This window comes from Triplophysa rosa, linkage group LG11 (assembly GCF_024868665.1).
Source record: "Triplophysa rosa linkage group LG11, Trosa_1v2, whole genome shotgun sequence".
Lineage (NCBI taxonomy): Eukaryota > Metazoa > Chordata > Actinopteri > Cypriniformes > Nemacheilidae > Triplophysa > Triplophysa rosa.
In genome coordinates, this window is record NC_079900.1 from 13,922,481 (window position 1) to 13,942,997 (window position 20,517).

The window sequence follows — 20,517 nt, forward strand, 5'->3', positions numbered from 1 at the left end:
TTGGTTTACTCACGAGCCCATGTAGCACAGTCTTCCTGTGTTTCAGTATTTGTGCAATTATAACGTTTTTGAGAGAAATAAGTGTGAGCCCACTTCAAGCATAACAAAAGGAGAGTAGCATAACTACTACAAGTATTCTATTCGTTATCCTAAATGCTCTAACTGTAGTCCAGGCAAAAAATCATAGCGCCAACAGAGGGCGCTCAAAACACTTTCTCAAAACTACCCATTTGGTATGTGCGGTTCTTTTTATGATTACTGATCCTAATAAGAGAAAGTTGTGAGACAAAGAGATTACCCTATTGGAAGGCCGCTAAATGTCAGGTGACCTGAACCCCACCCCGTCTGCCATTATTGGTTAAATCCCACCGCAAACCATTAGTTGTGTCAATACCAGGATGTTGTAGATACTAAATATATCACCACCACTAGACACTTTATGAGTGAAAGCCTGTAATAGCTCATCAACAGACGTGCCTAATGATCTTTGTAATTTTGACCTACTTAAAATGTAAGAACTAGACTAAACATCATACCAACATTTAGGGATGTTCGATAATGTACAGAAGCACTTAATCAGTCATGTTCTCTTGGTGACTTTATTATGTTTTTTGCTTTATAAAAAAAGAGCAACAGCATGACAGGCCAGATAGAGGTGCTTGGCAACGTTATATACAAAGAGGAAGGGCAGGAATGCAAGGGCCAGGGAATGAAAACCACTCGTGTCCCCATCCAAACAGCATCTTTCCAGAATTCCAGAAGTCCAAGTATGCTGTCTCAACTGAGAGGTAGGCAGGGGATTCATTGGGGGGAGTGGGCTGAGGCCTTAAACCGTTTTATAGGGAATGCAGTCTACAACTCAAATCAGTGGCCCCTGGATTGGCCAAATCAGCTTTGCTCTATAAGAGATCTATGTATATACATTTCAAACAGTTACAATGCAGGGGAGTTTTTATTTTTTCGAAGATTCCCTGATGGCTGATTAGGCACAGCCATGATACAAAGAAATGCATTACCAGCAAAACATTTTAATAATAAAGGTGATCCCGTCGTAATAGAAGTAGTTCGTTCATTGAGGAAGGTGGTAAAAAATGTCCAAGTGAAAGCCAGATAGGACGGCAGGAACCAGTCAGTTTATGGGGTGTTAGACCTTTTTTTTCTTGATGTCTGCATCGTTCCCTCCATTTCCCCCAAGGTCTCCTACACTGGCCATGCTCTCGGCTGTAGGGTCCAATGCTCAACCTGCAAAAAACAAAGTCCAGTTCACCAAATTGATAAGTAATTGTTTCACAAACAAGTTTCACAATACGAGTAATTTACAGTAATAATATATATTGAGGTATACACAGAATAACAAAAATCTATTGTGGTTCACATTTTATTCTGTCGCAACGGCATACCTTCTTACCACCCAGCAGCAGCAGCGAACATACTTAAACTGTTTAGGTCATCAAGAACATAATACAATAGACTTGCCTATGTCAATTTCTTGGCTTTGTTATAGAGCGAGTCCACTACTTTGCTCATGTTCTGAATTGTTTCAAGGGCGGCTTCATATGTTTTGTCTACTGGAGGCTCATCGAATACAATCAGGACACCCTCCCCTTGGTCAAGGATTCCTGTGATTTGAGTAAAATATTATTCAACAGGCACAAAAACAAAGAGGGACCACCTAAACAGAAAAATGCTTATCGCAGACTTCAATGTATTGAACGGTTGTATATCAAGTGAAATCATACCATGGAATTTTTGATCTAAAATCATCTGTGACAGTTTCCTTTCAACATCCCCCTGAGGTGATAATGCAAAACAACGTGATTTCAAAGGATGCTTAAAACAACAGCCAACAAATTACAGATACACCTGGCAGTAAAAGGAACATTTGTATGACAAATCCGAATGTAGCAGCTGGATGTTTCAAATTTTCAATAGGGAAAAAAAACGGTCTTTCGCAGTACCAAGTGCAAACAAAATTCTTACCTTTGAGAGTTTTATCAGCTCAGAGATGTGTTCAATCTGTTGGTTTATGAGAAACATGTTATGTGAATAACATATAATGCATGCATAAATTAATGTCCATTGAAGTTTACAAAATCAAGCAAGACATTACCTGCACTCTGGAGAAGGGCTCGATGACCCTGATAAGGTTTTGTTCCAACAGATTATCATAGAGTTTGGCCAGATGGGTGCTGATGATGGGGTCATCCCGAAGCTCAGCTTTATATTCTGTCAATGCCTAGATCATGATAAAAAAGAAGGACGATATCATTACTGTGAAAACAGGTGGACTGGGATTGTATTGACCTTTAAAGTCAGGACATCTGACCAACCTTCTCAAAGTCAGCGAGTGACCTGTTCTTGCTGGCCTGGGCCACACTTTTAAGTGCATCTGTCTACAGAAAGAGAAAGATAGGGCAAGTTCATCTATCTCTTATCCTCCACTTACTTTTACATTTCAGCATGAACATAATTTCACTGCTTTTGCAGAATAAAATGCCTTTTAGTTAAACACACAAATATAATGAACACAATTATTCAGCACAAGAAGTGACATCTACCTGTCTGCCTGCATATCTGAGGGCGAGTTTGCCACTGATCAGGGCCTGCACATCCTCTGGCCTGCAATGTCAAACAGTGTTAGTAAATCCATAAACGTACCTCAGCAATTCACTGTCATAAAACCCGCACAAACCAAAACTGTAATGAACATTGAAAACAAATATACAAACAACCTATTCTTTTCAAATGAAAAACAAGTACAACTCGTTCATGATAACATGAACAGTATAACAACGAGTGCTTAAGACAGTAAAAACAGTAAAGACTCACAAGTTGAGCATGATCTTGCAGAGCAGCATGTATTTGAGTGCAGTGATGGCACGCGGACTGTCAATAGAGTCATAGCCCTCAAAGGCCTCGTAGAAATACGAATACGCCGTTTTCCAGTCCTTCTCCTCAGCAGCGTGAATAATGCCTGCAGGAGAAAGCGAGAGAGACGTGTTTAGTCTGACAAATCATGACAAAAACATTTAACTTACGAGAACAGACAGAGGAGGGGTTGGCATTACGACAGACTTCACAGCAAAAGTAGACATTTTTTGTTGAATGATGAAATGGTCTATTTTAATATGCAAGAGAAAATGCCCATGTTTGGAAACTAATCCACAAATGAGAGGTACTTCATTTATTATTTTCTATGTTTATAAGGAACTTGGACACAAACCAAGACAATCTGGCTCATTGTGAGCCGTCTGAAGCGTGTAAACTCATCACATGATACGTTTTTGAGCTTGGCAGCATAAATAACTAGCCACTCTTACTGTAAGACGCTCAGACGTTCTGCCTAACATTGTGTTTCACTGAACAAAAACAATAATACATGTATAAAATGTAAACATAGGGGAGAGTAAATGCTGAGAGAATGTGTATTTTTACCTAACTAGCCATAGCTGTCAGGGCACTAGGTGAGTTTCTATTTCTGTCAAATCATGCTAAGAAACTGTCAAACCTTATTGGTCAACAATCCTCCACATAGCGGTTTATTAACACTAAAAGTCTTGCAGAAGGATGAAAGTTCATAGAAACGGACCTGACTGCATGTCTAAAGCAGCCTGCAGCTTTGGAGGGCAGTAGATGGCGTTAGCTGTCGTCCTGGCAGAGGTGAGAGCTGCTCTGGCCTTGGGCAAGTTGCTTAATGCGTGATACGTCTTGCTCTCCAGCAGCTGCAGCTCCACCAGCAGAGCTTTGTCATCCATCTTCTTTAGCTCTTGCAGGAGCTGAGAGCCTGAAAAACAAGACACACGGCAAAGGTGGGCAGTGGTTATAGGCCTTAAATAACACTTGAGAGGATTAAAGTCAACAACAAGCATTTCCTCCCCAAGACTTACCGAGCTGCAGAGCCTCTTGGTACCGTTTGGTGTCAAAATACAGAGAGACCAGACGGGCCTAAAAGATTCAAGTAACACTGTTGAGAAATCACTGAGCCAGCATCTGATCAATAACAATATGACTCACAAAAATGTCTGAACTGTTTGCCACAAAACCTGTTGTCCCACAAAACATTAGGTGTTAATTAACTAAATATAACATTTCTTGTGTGACTAAGACGGAGCGGTGCTTGCGAAAAACACGTTCTGACTCCTAGATATCAAGCAGCACTAATGTAGCTTCTAATCTACAATGCCAGGTGCTCACCTCCAGGGCCTGACGTAGAAAAGTCCTCTTTTCTGATTTGGCCCACTCAATGCACTCCAAACATAATTCCACCTCTTGACCAGTTGCAGCCTCCATGTCCAAGAACAGATCAAGCAGGGAGCGTACAAGTCGGGCTGCCTTTGCTTTGCTGATGGAGTTTAGGAACGGTCGGACATACTTCAGCAGACCTCCCAATTCTATGTGAAGCAGGAATGTAGGCGAAATAGTCATTAACTTTGAGGGCAATGAGAACTCACAACATAACAGTGACCTTCAGCCAAATGTTGAATTGAAGCAAATGTTTTATTGTGAGGTGTAATCGAGGGGCAATCTTCCGGTCTCTCTCGTGAAGCCAACACGGAAGTGACTCTAATTGCAATTTATCGACTTACTAGAGACTGGCTCCAAGAGAGCAGAATCTCATTGATCCCCATGTTAAAATGGGCAACTTTACAGCAGAAAAAAACATGTTTACAGCCTGGTACAAAAAAATATTTTGATCTAGAAAGCTAGAAATTTTACCCTTCATGACAACTGTGAGGAGGGTGAATTTATTTATAACTCACCCGTTTAACTTATATTAAGCCTTAAAATTCTGCAAATTAGATGAGTGGCTACTAGAGTGACAAGTGGTTTCAGCAAACCAGGCGCCTCAGCTCTAACCACATCCTGCCTTTTTGCCCATTTTCGATTATCCGGGAGTGACGCGCGATGACGCGATGCCAAGATGGCGACGAGCGCCTCCGCCTACTTCAGGCTTCATTTTTACTCTTCACAAACCTACGGGTGATGTCACGGACACTACGCCCATATTTTATACAGTCTATGGGTGTAATGCGTGAGCTGACTAGTTGAAGATCTTTACCAGCAGCTTGTCCAGTCTTGGCCAACAGTCTGCCCAGTTCCAAGATGCTCTGTTCTTTGACACGCACAGCTTCTTCATCATCATCTTGGACGTCTCGTTTGACTGTGGAATGAAAGAGGCAAATTTGATTAATAAATATTACGTACAGCCCTACAGGACAATATCCATGGCTTTATTTTAGATAAAGTGTAGTAGCATGTTTTTGGCTAATTGATTTCCATTTGTATTCCCATAAAGTTACAATTAGGGTTGGGTATCGTTTTATCGACTTTTAGCGATTCCGATTCTTATCGATTCCCAGTTTCGATTCCACAGTTGAAGTAAAACATTTAGATATCAACCTGTATGATCATTTAGCCTGCTTATTGACTGGTTTACAAAATATATATATATTTATGAGCACCACTTTGTGTATATATATATATATACACACACATAGCAACTATGTTTTGCCTGATTTATTTCAATATGTATTACCATACCTTAACTACTTTATCACAAGTTAACAAGCACATTTCTGAAATTATGCACACAGGAATTCATAAGAGGATTCCTATTCCTTTCGATTCCGATCTGATCCGATTCCTAGCCTTTCGATTCCAATTTCCAAACGATTTCGATTTTTGATTCCCAACCCTAGTTACAATAGTTTAAATCATAGTTAAATTCAGTGAGAAAAAACAAAGGCACTACTTTCTGATGACAAAAAGTTTAAACTAACCAAACATCCAACCATGGCTTAACAACTGTAACTACAGCAGTGTTTCTCAACAAACGTTCATTAGTGCCTCAAGAATATTTAAGATGTTTAAAGTATTTAAGACGAAACAAGCTTTAAAATTGGCTAAAATAACTCAAACAATCAAGACGTTTCTTAATGTTTGGTTAATTTTATAAAGAATATACACCTGTAGTTTTATGTTGTTATGCCAAGTTTAACATATTTTATTGGGAAATATTGTTGTGCACAAAGACAAGGCCTTGAAGTAAAAAAGTCTCCATATCTTCCTCAATTTATTAATAAGCTGACAGTCAAGAAATGGCTTGGTGTGGTATCAAATTATATGACAAACACACACATATCAAACTACAGTACATGCCAAACAAAACTGTTGACAATGTCATTTTACGGCATTAATGTGCAATAATACAAAAAACCATTAAAACTTATATTGAGAAAGTAAACGTTACTCTGATCATACATAACCAGTCAGTCACGTTTCGATGACTACGTTACTGTATGACACAATTTAGCCTAAATGGCATTTCTCACAATCCTTGTCTCACAATGTTGGTTAGCTGCATGACAAATTAACAGTATTTTAGAAGAAAAGAAAATTCCTCAGAAGACAAAATATTTTATATGGAGCTCCTATCACAACGTCATTTCGAAACTACTAACGTTACTTCGCTAGCTTTCAGTTGTCATTCAAAGTTTTGGTCATTTAGAAACGCGTCCTATATCTATAACTGTCCTAATAAGACAATTCATTAGGAAAGACAAATACAAACACGCCAAAATCCACCACCTAAACAAGACATTTTCTCCATTGTTTTTCAAACATGATTAGTAACGATTTACTCAAAGAAATAACCTAACGTTAGCTCATTGAAAATGAAGCTAGCTGATTGGCTAACTGACTCCACGGGTGCCAGTTTACTGGAATTTGCTTTATCTTACACCAGGAGCTCCCCACAATTAAAGAATATCTAAGGATAATAAACGACGACTCGTATGTAAAGTTAGCAGGAGTGGTGAGCATTTATGCAGCTAAATGCTTTCTCACGCCTGTCACAGTGAGTCAGCAGCATGACACCGGCTAACACATTTAGCTGCTGATCTAGACATCGCCAAGAAGGAAATAAACCTGAGGTTCAAAACAAAGCTTTTCCTTCTAATATCATAAAAGCGCCGCGAAAGCAAGCGGGACGGGACGCGCTTACCGATAGCATGTAAAATGTCAATGGACGCATTCCTATCCGTACTGAGCAGCGACTGTGCTCTCTGAAACTCTACCGCCGCAGCCGCCATCTTACCAATTCACCAATTGCCTGATTCACATAACAATCATCATTGAATACGCTACCCCGGAAGCGCCACTGAGGCATGCCGGGAGATTGAGTTCACTGAGTCAACAAGCAGCGTGACTCACTTCATAACGGGCTTTTGCTATCAAGGAAAGAAAGCGGGGGTTTGAAGATGTTTTAGCTATAAGTACAAATATATATATTAGAATATAGACTATATATATGTATGTATATATATATACAATTCCCATTATAACCATTAAATCTGTTAGAAAAAAAAAAAGGAAAAAAAAATATATATATACTGGTTTTAATGAAAACAATTGGTTAATGGTTTCCGTGGGTTTTAACTATGAATAGAAACACAATATTTTGTAATGGATTTAAACAGCTGATGATACTTGTAATAGAAACCCTTAGATTTTAACGTTTTATTTTTCTCGCCTATTCATCAAGAACGTGATGACGGGAAAAACTTAAACGTATTATGAGTAAACGTATGAAAGGGTGCAAATGACTCTATACGTCCTTTTACTGCATGTCTGACTATGATGATTGGATAAACGTTATAGATCGCGCGCGTGTGTGGGTGTGTGCGTGTGCGTGTGCGTGTGCGTGTGAGGAAGAAGTGATCAAAGGGGGTTGCCCATTCATGTCTCTGCGCCACTGAGGTTTGCACACATTAGGATTTAAGTCAATCGTTCTTGATGATAATTTGTAGTTTCTATGCTGTAGTTTCTATATCCTGATTAAAGATTTTACCTTTAGCGTTTAAGCTAATTTAGCGCTATATAATAAATGTTGATGTGACTAGGGGTATTTCAGACCACACTTGACGGACAACATCATGACCAGTTGACTACATGGTGCTAAGCCAAATACCCACCCAGCTGCAGCGCCCGTTTTTCTCTCTCGCAGCTGTCATTTGGAAACATTGCGTTAAATTAAGTCTTCTCTATGGCTAGTTAAGGACTAGCCATTTGTTTTTGTACCTTTGACATGGAGGTGTGTTTTTAGTTTTGCGTCTGCGATAAAGCTTTTCGAGTATTCTAGCCTCTCGTTTTAGCCGTTCGTCTGCACTGTATTAGGGGATCACAGACGGGCAGATGTGAAACAGACGCGTGAAGCTCGAGGAGGAAAAATAAAGAATTGCCATATTGCCATACATCGAATGGAATGGTTTGTGTAGGAAGACGTGATTTGCATCTGGGAAATAACCTTAGCAACCGGAGAATCCTGAACACCCATTGACTGCATCGCCGCTTTTACGTAGAAGCATTATTTTATCACTGACATCCCATTTTCAGCACCTTGGACAACGACGAACACGTTGGTTTCACGGCGCGAGGAAGCGAGATTATTGCCGCGTTATTCGATTCGGATTATTCTTTATATGTCAAGACTTTTTTATACATTAAACACAGCACGGAAGACGCATTCATTGGTAAGTAACCAAAAGTTTACATATATAGCTAGTCCGTGTTGTTTAAATCAAATAATCTTACATTCAAAAGCAAATTTGCTTGCACCAAGGTTATATAATATAAAAACCCTAATTGTATTACATTTGTAATATTATAACCAATAACTTGACTTGGTGTGAAATAACGGCGAAATCTTTATTTTCAATAGCTCGTTTTGACTGAAGCGTGCTCATGTTCTTATTTGGCCAACTCGTATCAACCCAGAAAATATTTGTAAGATATTATTGTGGTTTTATGAGTGATATGAAATTAAATGAAGTAATGATATCCGTTATCGCCTCAAGTAGGCTAGATGGGTTTTCACATAATTAATGAAAACTGAATGTGTTTACATTCTCGACATCCATTTTGTAGCTAAGATGGATGCTTTCGCATAGTCTGCTTTAATGCTGAATCGCATACCACCGGTTCAGTCTTGGATCAGTCTTTCAAACAAATTTGCTTACTACAAATTTGTATGGGTTGAAATTATATTTCAAACACAAGAAAAGATTGAGTTGATAAATTGTGATTCTTTATGCATAGCCTATATATGTTTATGTTCATCAGCAGACGCATGTATGTATTAAAACGGTGAGGGTGGTTTCATGACACTCGTGTGTTGCTCAATTAGGAATCAGATTTTTTACTAATATTTATTTTATGTTCTCTTATCAGGCATATATTCCATATCTACAAATCTCCTTATAATAAAGGCATCATGGGAACTGTCCTTTCAGTCTCCCCGAGCTACCGTAAGGCTGGCCTCTTTGATGAAATACCACCCCCTCTGGCACATTACACAGCTGTGCAGAACAGCAAAAACGCCAAGGACAAGGGCTTGAAACGGCAGTCCCTCATTAATGTCCTGCCATGGAAGCGCATTGTGGCGGCTTCAGCCAAAAGAAAGGGCTCTAAGAAGCTGGCCTCTGTTGACAGTCAAGATGAAGAAAGTGTGGGCACCCTCAACAGCCAAAACCTGAAGAAATCCCAGTCCTGTGCCAATCTTTCCAACTTCACCCAAGAACCAGCTGTGAGCTCCATACCCACATCTAAGACCACTGCCAATGTGGCCTCTACTGCAAAAAGGACCTCAGTCGCTGGATCTGTGAGCCAAGCCACCAATGCAGGCACACCCAAAAGAGTGATCGTGCAGGCTTCCACCAGCGAGCTGCTAAGAAGTCTGGGTGAGTTCCTGTGCCGACGCTGCTACCGACTGAAGCGCCTCTCCCCCGCTGACCCTGTATTGTGGCTGCGCAGCGTGGACCGGTCACTTCTGCTGCAGGGTTGGCAGGACCAGGGCTTTATTACCCCAGCTAACGTGGTCTTCCTCTACGTGCTCTGCCGTGAGGTCATATCAGCGGAGGTGTCCAGCGAACGCGAGCTGCAGGCTGAGCTCCTCACTTGCCTCTATCTGTCTTATTCCTACATGGGGAATGAGATTTCTTACCCACTCAAGCCCTTTCTGGTGGAGACAGACAAAGATGCCTTCTGGAATCGCAGCTTGGCTATCATCAACCGCATGAGTAGCAAAATGCTTCAGCTTAACTCTGACCCACATTACTTCACCCAGGTTTTTGCTGACCTTAAGAACGAGAGTCAGAAGGAAGAAGAGAGCCGACTGCTCATTGGCCTGGATCGATAAGTGAGCTTTGTGCATAAAAAAACATTTAAAAAAAACTCTTTAGTGTCAGTATTAGTATTAAAACTTTATTCAATTGAAGCTTCCGAGCATAGTATTGAAGCTTATTTGTAGCAATGAATGACTTTGGATCAGACATTGTAAACCTTGTAAAGACCTTGCAACAGTTTAACCAGGACACCACCACCACAAACAAGAAGGTGTAATCTGACCAGTTGTGTGGCATTTTTAAGGTCAACTGCCAGATATAGCAGATGCTTCATCACAATGGCAACAGACAAGGAGTCATCTTGACCAACAGTGCAGCATGTTGATCTTCCTGAAATAATCACATCTAGATCAAAACATGATCAGCAGTCTTTTTTAATTCTTAGTAAATTCTGGTTCACAATAAAAACTAAAACCCCTTAATTGAAAGCCTAGATTTGTGCACACAACAGACTGACTAGTTTGAAAACGGGACATATTCAGTGGAGCCACGCTAGCAACACTTTCAAAACAGAAGCAAACCAAAGACTCAGCTTAACCTCAGCGCTAGTTCGACCTTCTTGGTACTACAGTTTCTTCATGAACATTAATCCCACACAACAAATTCAACAAATTCCTCTGTTAGGATCCCATGAACTACTGGTCAGGCTGTCTCTTGCAAGGCATCATGTCTTCAAGGTGTTTTGTTCGTTAAGCATATCCTAGTGGCCTTTAAGAAGGTCTGGGTCTCAAACTGCTGCAGGAACAGAACCATTTCATGAGACGGTCTGTCCAACCGTTGTGATGAGTGACAAACAACTATGTATTGGAGGTCAAATTATTTATGATTGTTTGTGATGACGAACTGACTGCACAATGTTCAAAAGAATGGAATTTCCAACTTCAAGAAAGAACATCCCTCTGTTTCCATTATACGCCCTCTTTTATCTTCAAGAGAACTGAAAATCTCTAAAGGGGAGCAAATTACCGGCGAGGTAGATATTTTCTGGATTTTCAAAAACAAGTACTGTATGTTCTTATACGGGTGTTAATGCATGCTTCTTTGACCAACCACACACTTTTTAAAGATCTCTGTTTATGATTTGATGGTCACCATTTTTGTATGATTTTCTTTTGGACAGTGCTGCAAACTAATGTGCCATACAGACATAAAAGTTAAAGTTGTCAGAACAGCAGCCAAAACTACAGCAAGCTTTTATAGCCTTCTCATTAGGAAGAGATATTTTTGAAGGAAAAAAGAAATAGGAAATCACAGAAAGACAGTAGCAAGAGAAATAAAATGTCACAAATATTTTGTAAAAAAACAAAAACAAAGGAAAGAAAAAACATTTCAGTGTTTTATTTATAGTTCATCATAACCAGAAGTTCATTATTATGCATAAGTACATAAAACAAAAATGCCCTAGAAAACATATCAGACATTTTAACAACACATAAAATTAGCAAAATAAAGCATTGCTATTGTAAATAGCGTAATCAGTGTTGTTATAAGAGCAGAGTTATCATCCATTTTATGTCAATCCATTTTCGAAGAATGCACTCGGCCAATCAGGTTTGAATAAATTTCAACCGATTTCAACTATTTTTTATTATTTCTCCCCTGAATTTTATGCAACTCATAAAATAGAGTTGTCCACAATCTTACTTAATGTGACACACATTGCAAACCAGTGTTAATATTTTGTGTTTGCTGATGAGATATTTTGAAATTCCGCCATTCCCATAATGGAATTAGTCAGTATACCGCTCAAGAACAAGAGGTCAGATGCTTCCTTTGTCAAGGATGATCAACAATGATCAGAGAAAGACTTTGAGTAGTTCACAGGTTCAACACTATTTGCAAAGAAGCGGTTGAATAGATTTTTCAGAAGCTTGACAGGCCTCCGTAAAAAGGAGCGTTTCAATATGTAAATGCTGACACACTGGCATTTGTTATTTACCAACTGTGTCAGGATGTAATTTCACTATGATTAGTTTCCTGTAGCACACAACTGATCAAAACTCAGATGGCAGGTCGCTGTGACCTGATTGCACTATGTTAGCAATATACATGTAAATCTAACTAAACTGCTAAAGTTTATGCACACATGAAGTTGTAAAGATAACAGACAACAAGTCCATCATTTATTTCTGTACATTTTTTTTTCTTTTTGGTATCTTGCATTTACATTTATCACCCACGCTTTATGTCTAGCCATATTCTGGTAAAACACTGATGGTGCTATTAATGCAAAGATCATGTCCTACCCATAAGCAAGACCTTTATCGTTGGTTAGCTGAATGTAATAAAGTCTTGTGCACTACATAGGGCAAACGACTGTACATGCATTGATGCTGTACTACTATGAATATGTGGCTAAAATAAGATGTAATGATAACTGGCCGTAATAGTAAAGGGTGGGAAAGGGGGCATCAATTACATATAAACAACACTTCCTCTTGTCATAGACAATTTAAGAAACAAAAATGTGTTATTATGTTTCATACAATTCTTGTGGTTGATGTAACATTCTCAAAAAAACTGTATAGCAACAAGATACTGGAATTGTATTTTTCTCTTTTCCTTAGGTTTCACGTTTTGTGAACTTTGTTGAGAAACATGAAACAAAAATGAGACGTAACTAAAATATATTTAAAGAAGCAATCTGTTACAGTATATGGGTGTGTATGAATGTGAGTTTGTGCAATGACTTTGGTCAACTCTTCTATCTACTTTATATAAAAAAATTGCATTTGCAAACAAATACAGTGTACATGCGTTTTGATTACTATAAGTTTGTTGTCTGTTTTTATGCTGAAGGAAAGGTAATCAATCAAAGCGACAGTAACCTGCAATATTTTTATCACATGCACTAGTATACACCTGGCCAGGCAGATGAATGATGTCATACATGTGCGTGGATTTATGTACTTGTGTGTGAATACCGTGGGCACGTGTACTTAATTGATTAGTACTGAGAGGCAACTGCAGTATTACGTAAGTCCATTCCACGCTACTGTTGTTCATGGCAGCTCCCAACATAGGCACACGTCACAATGCAGCATACTGCCATCTGTTGGAGGATGACATCATAATGTTAAGTGAGGTAAAGAAGTGGGATGTTTTTTTGCCCCACTGGTTTGTAGTATATTTGTGTGTGCATCTTTTTCTTTTTATTAAACGCACTGGAGTCAATGAGGGTCAAGATCTGTTTGGATATAAGCATTCTTCCAAATATCTTTCTCTGTGTTCATCAAAACAAAGACATTTACACAGATTTGGAACAACTCGAAGGTGAGTAAATGATGACAGAATTTTCATTTTTGGGTGAAGTATCCCTTTAATAATACTTATTGTTTTTATGTTTTTCACAATGCTTGAAAAAATGTTGTCTATTCGAGCTATTCAGCCAAATATTAGTTATAAATAAACACACGCCATTAATTTCTCAAAATCTCTCACTTTGGAGGGCAAAATGTTTTTGTTATGGCATGAGGATAGGGTTTGTGCTTAAAACAGCTGAATGACCTCCTCTTCAGTCATCAGTGCCCTGGCTACTAAACAAGTGAGTTTTAAATATTGTCATGTATCTTCGGGATAAAGGCATCCACAAGTTTTACTGGTTATCATGGTTAGTGCTTTTTGTAACCTCTTATAGACGGATTCCGTAAATACAATATATTTTACTTAAATACAATAGGTAATTTGGGTTATTGTGAAATCATGTAAATCACACATTTTAGGTTACAGTATGTGACTGAAATGTTTCAGTGTTGTTAGCTTAGTTTAACATAACTTGTTTTCTTTTTGCCTGCACTTTACTACTGCTGACATCATGTTTTCAACATAGTTATGATTTATATTTAGCCTAAATGATGTCGAAGTCTGTCTATCTGGGGGTATTCCAGAAAGCTGGTTATGTGACATACTCGGGTAAATTTAAAGGTTAGTTAGCTGATAACCCCAACTTTCGGTTCCAAAACCGGAGATAACTTTCAGGGTATGTAAGTAACCATAGCAACTCACTCTCTGCTCCGGAGCAGGTTATGTTCCAGGGTTAGTTCATTTTAAGGAAATGTTACTAACCTTTAGGGGTTGTCTGCACATGTGTGCGTTTTTGATGAGCGTCAAATGGGCGTGAAAGCACAGATTACGTATAATATATTATAATTTTATAGCAATATTACAATTACATTTCCAATCTCAGCCATCGCAATTCAGCATTCACAATTAATTTTATTATTAACTTTATTATTTAATCTTTTAAAATGAAATAGGCCTAATCTTTAAATAAAATGTAAATGTAAGCTGTTATTGTTAAACTTTATGTGTTTATAGTAAATACTTTATATACTTTGAATTAGGTTTATTAAAACATCTCCAAATATCACTGGATAAATATACACACCTAGACACGTTAAAATAACAGTTGCAAACATCTCAACAAATCTACAGTTTATGTAACAAAGATAGCCATGATGAGTATATATTTTAAATATTATAGTATAAAAATAGTGCATGTATTTAAAATATTTAATAAAATGATTATAGTTGAATGAAATATACGTTTATAGTTTTATAAACACATAACTTAAATAATTTAATTTTATGATTTTTAATCTCACACTTTATACACTAATGCAGATTTAAGTCTTCTGTGAAAAAAACTCTAATTTATAACGTTGTTTTACAGTCAAAATGTTAAGCTTCCCGGCCGTTTCCATGGTGACTCGTGAAATCTGTGATCCATTGACAATGTCTTCATGTTGTTTCTGTGAGCTCGCGTTAACATTGGGTATCTTTACCCAGTAAAACTTACTCTTCAAATGGGTTCTGGAACCGACATACCCAGAGTAAGCAAGATTAGGGTTAATCAACCCAGAGTTCAGGGTTTAGCTGACGGTAAATTAACCCTGCTTTCTGGAATACCCCCATGTAATGAAATGTCTCAACCTCAGATGAAGGCAGAAAAGTATATTTAAAATGCATTAAAAATTATTTAAAATCTAATGCCTTCTCTTAGAAAACAGATTATATGACAACCGCATGTTACTAAATAAGTCTTTCCATGTACACACTGTATTAATAAATGGTACATCAAATAGAAACAAAGACATGCTGATAACAGCAATAACTGTCAAAGCAGACACATCACAGCCAGTACCTCACATCCGTAAACATGCAATTCCAAACGATGAGGTACAAATAACAGCATTAATTATTACAATTAAACTTATAAATATAGCTACATGATATATAACAATAAATGAACAATTTATGTACAACCATAAAATGAAATCAGCAAGAAGCCTTTTCGGAAGGCCGCTACACTTCTACTGTCGGCCAGTAGACGGCACTCAAACTGTATATGTTCAGCACTGTGGATCACGAGAGACTTGTCACACTTAAAAAAAAACTGGATGTCTTTGACTTGAATGTGGTTGTAGTCTGTTGCTTTGAGGTTTGTGTTTTTCACATTTGCAAATAAAAGTTTGACCAGAAATAAAAAAACCTGACATAAACAGCCTCTGGACAACACTTACAAACTAACAATAGAGTTTGAATTGTATTGACTCATGGGAAATTGATCAACTCTCTAACATTACTAAAGTTAAAATAGGCCATGATAAAGTGTAATTGCATTTTTATTTGGGAGCTGTCATTCAGAAAAAAGACAAATGGTCTACTAGACCATCTGTGAAAGTGTATGTCTTTTCATACATATAGTCTAATTTCATTCTTTTTTATTTATATTATTGTTGTTTTATTCTATGGTTACCATTTTTGTGTACAAAAGTAACAAGCTTACACAATTAATGATACACTGAGATAACCTGGTTTCTGATTTACTCATCTCTACCCTCAGAACTCACAGAAATATGCCCAGACCAGACCCATCAGAGATCATGCTACGTATAAAACATGTCTGAAACTGGTACAAGACCTCGCATGTTAGAACAAGGAAGTAAATCAAGCGGTCTTCCCACAGCATTTTGTGATTCTAACCAATGACACCGTTTCCTGCACAGACAGCAGACAAGAAAAGCCTTGTTACTAGTGAGAGTCTAGTTACTGTTAAACATGATTCACATCAAGATGAAAGAGATCAAAGCTGAACAACATAAGAATCAGTCCTTAAATGTATTTCCTATCAAGGCTATTGTTATTAGCTTGAAAAACGCTAGAAATAATCACAGAACCATAAATCAAGCTTATATTTATCATCTTAATAGCTTAATTATAGCTTTCCATGAATTTGATCCAATAATGGTTTATGCCACATTATAACAAGTATCCACTAAAGTGTACATCAACTGCAAATCGAGGGCCACTTTTATTCATAAGGATTTGTAGCTTTGCAAGCATCACTCGTTTAGCATGAGCGGATCCAAAATGAGGTCGGATAAGTACAAGCAGGCTGATTCTTGAAAAAGAGCAAGTGTCATAAATTCCCACAATACATGCACGCTGGGCATATTCCCTTGGCTGATTATAGCCCCAGGGCATGTTGAAGGTTAAGTCTCAGTATAACATAGAAGCTCACAGATCCTTCCTGACACTTCTTGGAGATATATCAATATAATGCTGCTAATTTGAATGGTTTCCTCAGGCAATGCTATGACTCCAAGAGGGATGTAAATCTCCATGCATTAGTCACAAGCAGCTCCATGTGTGCAGCACTGCGGGTTGCCTAACAGATTTATTACAGTTTTACTCGCCCTTTAAAATCGTTTTGCGATTCACATCGTCTTATAATGTATTTTTGTGTCAACTGAATCAATTTAGACTACATAGGCTTTGATGTGTCGTATAATATTGCTGTGTTGTATGTAATATAAACAACCAAGCAGAGATGATAATTTCACATAAAGCACAGCAGAAGGTGGAGAACTGTTAACTGTTGAGATTTAAAGCAAGTTGGTACTTATAGGCAAGTATACAAGCACAAAGCTGAAGACACAGAAATACAGCTGGAAGATTAAACACGACTTAATGATAGTTCACCCAAAGATGAAAATTCTGTCATCATTTGATCACGCTCACATTGTTCCAAACCTGTACAAATTTCTTTGTTCTGCTAAACATAAAGAAAGATATTTGGAAGAATGTCAGTAACCGAGCAGATCTCGTCCCCCAATGACTCCCACCGTATTTATTTTCCCTACTATGGCAGTAAATGGGGGACGAGATCTGCTTGGATAGTGACATTCTTACAAATATCTTCCTTTGTGTTTAGCAAAACAAAGAAATGTATACAGGTTTGGAACAATCTGAGGGTGATCAAATGATGACAGAATTTTCATTTTTGGGTGAACTATCACTTTAAATCAAGATATCTGAATTTGCTGGACGTTCTCACTAAAACGCGGTTGAATAAGATATATCACAGATGCACCATTATAAAAAACCTCGTAAAGCATTCATTCACTTTCAAACTTGTATTAAACGTCGTTTAAATCTTCTCGTAAGCATTATTATAGAATGCAACTGGGTGTGTGTAGTCTAGCACGTGCATGCCCTCTATCAAGGTGGCCGTAATATTCAATGCCCTCCAGTACAGACTTTACCTATCAGCGCACACCCCGGAAGAATGACTATTTTACGGCGCCTGTTCCTCTTCACGCCCGGCCAGATTTGTGTGCTTTCGGTCTCTACAAACAAAACAATATCGAAATTATAGTCCCACAGAGGATTAAAAAATTACATTTAAAAAATGAGTGTATTTTATCGGCGAAAGGTCCATCTAAACGCGGTCGTACTGGTGTTGACACTCTGCGCTGTTCGCTGCTGTCATGCGCTCAACTTGGATGTGAGGTTTCCAGTCGTCAAAGAGGGAAAAACTGCAGGCAGTTTCTTTGGATTTTCTGTTTCACTGCACAAACAGTTCGTTGGAGAACAGAGATACCTGTAAGTATGGGTTTTCATAGTCAGTTACCAAGAAAAGGGGGATAAACAAGAAATTTCCACCTGTTGAAAGTTGCATTGCTTAGCCTAAGTGTACTATATTCGTTTGCAAGCTGCAACGTATATTTTTCTATAGAGATCGATAACGTGGAAAAGTTATAAAAGATGTCGTGCAGTTATGATTGGTGCCCGTCTGATTCTTCCAATTCATATTGTTACAACAATAGAAGAGCGTTATCGTTTCTATTTTTTCAAGGTGTGGCGTTAAATTAACACACGTAAATTATTAACAAGCATTTCACAAGATCTATACAACGGAAGTAACTTATAGCTTGCGCTATTCTCTGTACTCTTCTTACGCAATAGTATAGGCTTATGAGGAGGAGAAAAGGATTTATCTAGATTGTAGACCAAAGTGGGTCAGGTAACCTAAAATGTTTCTTATTTTCTAACAGTTACACCATTAAAAGACATTAAAAATAACACTACGACTTTTAAAAAACTTTAGCCATTAAATAAAGTATAGTTTTTCATTTTATTTTATTTGTAGTAACCACAAACTTTCTCTATAGTATGATAATGCAAATGGTAATCAAATGCCAAATAATTTTAGGCTAACTTCAGTTTTACTTCAGACGGTTTCATCGGACATGCTGGCCCAGAGATAACTTCCGGTCTGTTTTTGGTTACAACATAACAATTTACTTTAGATTTATATTCATATTAATATGTTATTCTATAGTACTTGTATTGAATAAAATGAAAACTACTCAACAGTTGTGGAGGTCTACTGAAAGCTAAGTTTGCCACCGATTTTGTGTCGCTGCCGCTGAAACCATCTATAACAAAACCATGGTTCAATTCACTAAGGACAGCAAGTGTAGTAATTATTGAAAGCCATACAGTTGGGCAAAAAGTCAGTAATTGCGGCTAGGAAATAAATAGCTGAATTAATCCTGAAAATAATTTGCCTGCGACCTTGTATGTTTACATATTGACAACTTGCCCAGAGAAAACTGTACAAGCATTTTCAATTTGCTGATGGCAGTCGCCAAAACTGCTGCTTTGTTTATCTACTTATGATTCTCACTAAATGAATGGGAACAAAAGTGTTTTACTTATGAGTGCCATGAGACTATACCACCGGTTTAATGAGGAAATATTTCGAGTGGAGCTCTCCAGCGAGCATGGAAAATTACACAAGGCAAGATATCAAATGAATAACAAACAAAGAGATACAGTATTATTAGTCTCACCATACATTTGAATGGTGTTACATCTTGTGCAGCGTGTGTATCCAAACCCTTATTGCAGATGTAGTTTGAAATGTGACTGAGCATGTGAACACAGGTAGATCTACAAGAGACACGCATATTGGTTTGCACACTTCAATTTTATCATATCCCCAGGAAATAAGAATTCCAGAGAATTCACAATGGGAGTCAGCCATGCATGTTACTCCACTGACTCATAAAAGTTTTTGATGTGTCACACAATACACTCTCCAACTTTAAGCAAATACACAATAAATAAGACCATAACAAAAGCAATAACTGACTTATGGTTTGTTTTCTAAACAACGGCTGTTATTTTTAGAATATATAAACTGTTATGGCATGCTTATTGTTGACAGCTTGACACATAACACAGCAACACTACAGTATTTGCCACTTCAGGTGTCAAATCAGTTAACAATGCTAACATCTGTATTTTTAGAGCATTCAGATGTGTTTCGGAGTCTCAAAGCAGCAGATTAAGCATCCTAAAACCTACAACAAGTCAACAACTAAGTCTCTTATATAAAGATGTAAATAAATCTACAAGATAAAACCAAATGTTTGTGTCGGTCCTTGTCAAATGCAATACTCTCAGCTAATGTTAACTCTCTCTGTGTTACTGTTGACTTCCTAATTGCTTGTCAATGAGTCTCAGATGAAGCATGACCTTCAAGCGATCCATCTTTGCTGATCCTGTTTTAAAAAACACATTTTAAGAGAAGCAGTGAAGTTGACAAAAATATTCATTTTTTCAATAAGTTGGAATAATTTTTTACAGATCTCGAAAAGACGACCCTGCCTACCACTCAGAAGATTTATGTACACACAACCCATTCAGAGATCATCTTGATCATGATCCAAGGACGATTTGAGAACCAAGATCAATCGCAATGATATAATTGAACCGGCTAGACATTCATCATCTGGTCAAAAGCATAAAGATGGGGGTCAGTCCTCGTGTGCCTCAGGCTAGAGTAGTACACAAGGACGTCTAGCGTTGGGAGAATTCTTCCTGATGTGGTCTGGTCTGTGACATTTGTCCAACGCGCTCATATAATCTGTTTCCTCCCTGTGATGAATTTAACAAGAGCAGCAGAAGCAACTACTGATAGAACACCGAGTAATAAGAACAATTAAGAACTTTACTCTGTTCCTAAACCCCATGAGCACAATTC

General features: G+C 37.9%; 3 protein-coding genes across 6 annotated transcripts in view; 2 read left to right on the forward strand and 1 right to left on the reverse strand.

Annotated features, from left to right (window-relative positions):
* Positions 1-586: 586 nt before the first annotated feature.
* On the reverse strand, positions 587-7,112 carry psmd11a (proteasome 26S subunit, non-ATPase 11a). The gene is made up of 13 exons (XM_057345898.1): positions 7,004-7,112; positions 5,060-5,161; positions 4,195-4,391; positions 3,888-3,945; positions 3,590-3,784; positions 2,830-2,974; positions 2,559-2,619; positions 2,331-2,393; positions 2,111-2,236; positions 1,981-2,016; positions 1,740-1,791; positions 1,477-1,619; positions 587-1,242 (listed from the first exon to the last, which is right to left on the reverse strand). Exons 1-12 carry the CDS (start codon positions 7,089-7,091, stop codon positions 1,477-1,479), a joined length of 1,266 nt encoding a protein of 421 aa, XP_057201881.1. The 5' UTR covers positions 7,092-7,112; the 3' UTR covers positions 587-1,242.
* A 625-nt stretch (positions 7,113-7,737) lies between these two features.
* Positions 7,738-12,918, forward strand: cdk5r1a (cyclin dependent kinase 5, regulatory subunit 1a (p35)). Its single transcript, XM_057345904.1, has 2 exons — positions 7,738-8,531; positions 9,229-12,918. The coding sequence occupies exon 2, from the start codon at positions 9,272-9,274 to the stop codon at positions 10,193-10,195; it is 924 nt and encodes a 307-aa protein (XP_057201887.1). The 5' UTR covers positions 7,738-8,531; positions 9,229-9,271; the 3' UTR covers positions 10,196-12,918.
* Positions 12,919-13,243: 325 nt separating this feature from the next.
* The window catches only part of itga3a (integrin, alpha 3a), a 34,611-nt gene continuing 27,337 nt past the window's right edge, over positions 13,244-20,517 (forward strand). For 2 of the 4 annotated variants that reach the window (XM_057346219.1, XM_057346221.1), the window contains exon 1: positions 13,244-13,454. In XM_057346219.1, the coding sequence (XP_057202202.1) occupies positions 13,255-13,454 (200 nt within the window). In that variant the 5' untranslated portion in view covers positions 13,244-13,254. Of the gene's footprint in view, positions 13,455-17,658; positions 18,069-20,517 lie in introns of those variants that run through there. The other 2 variants (XM_057346220.1, XM_057346222.1) reach the window with 2 other exon arrangements.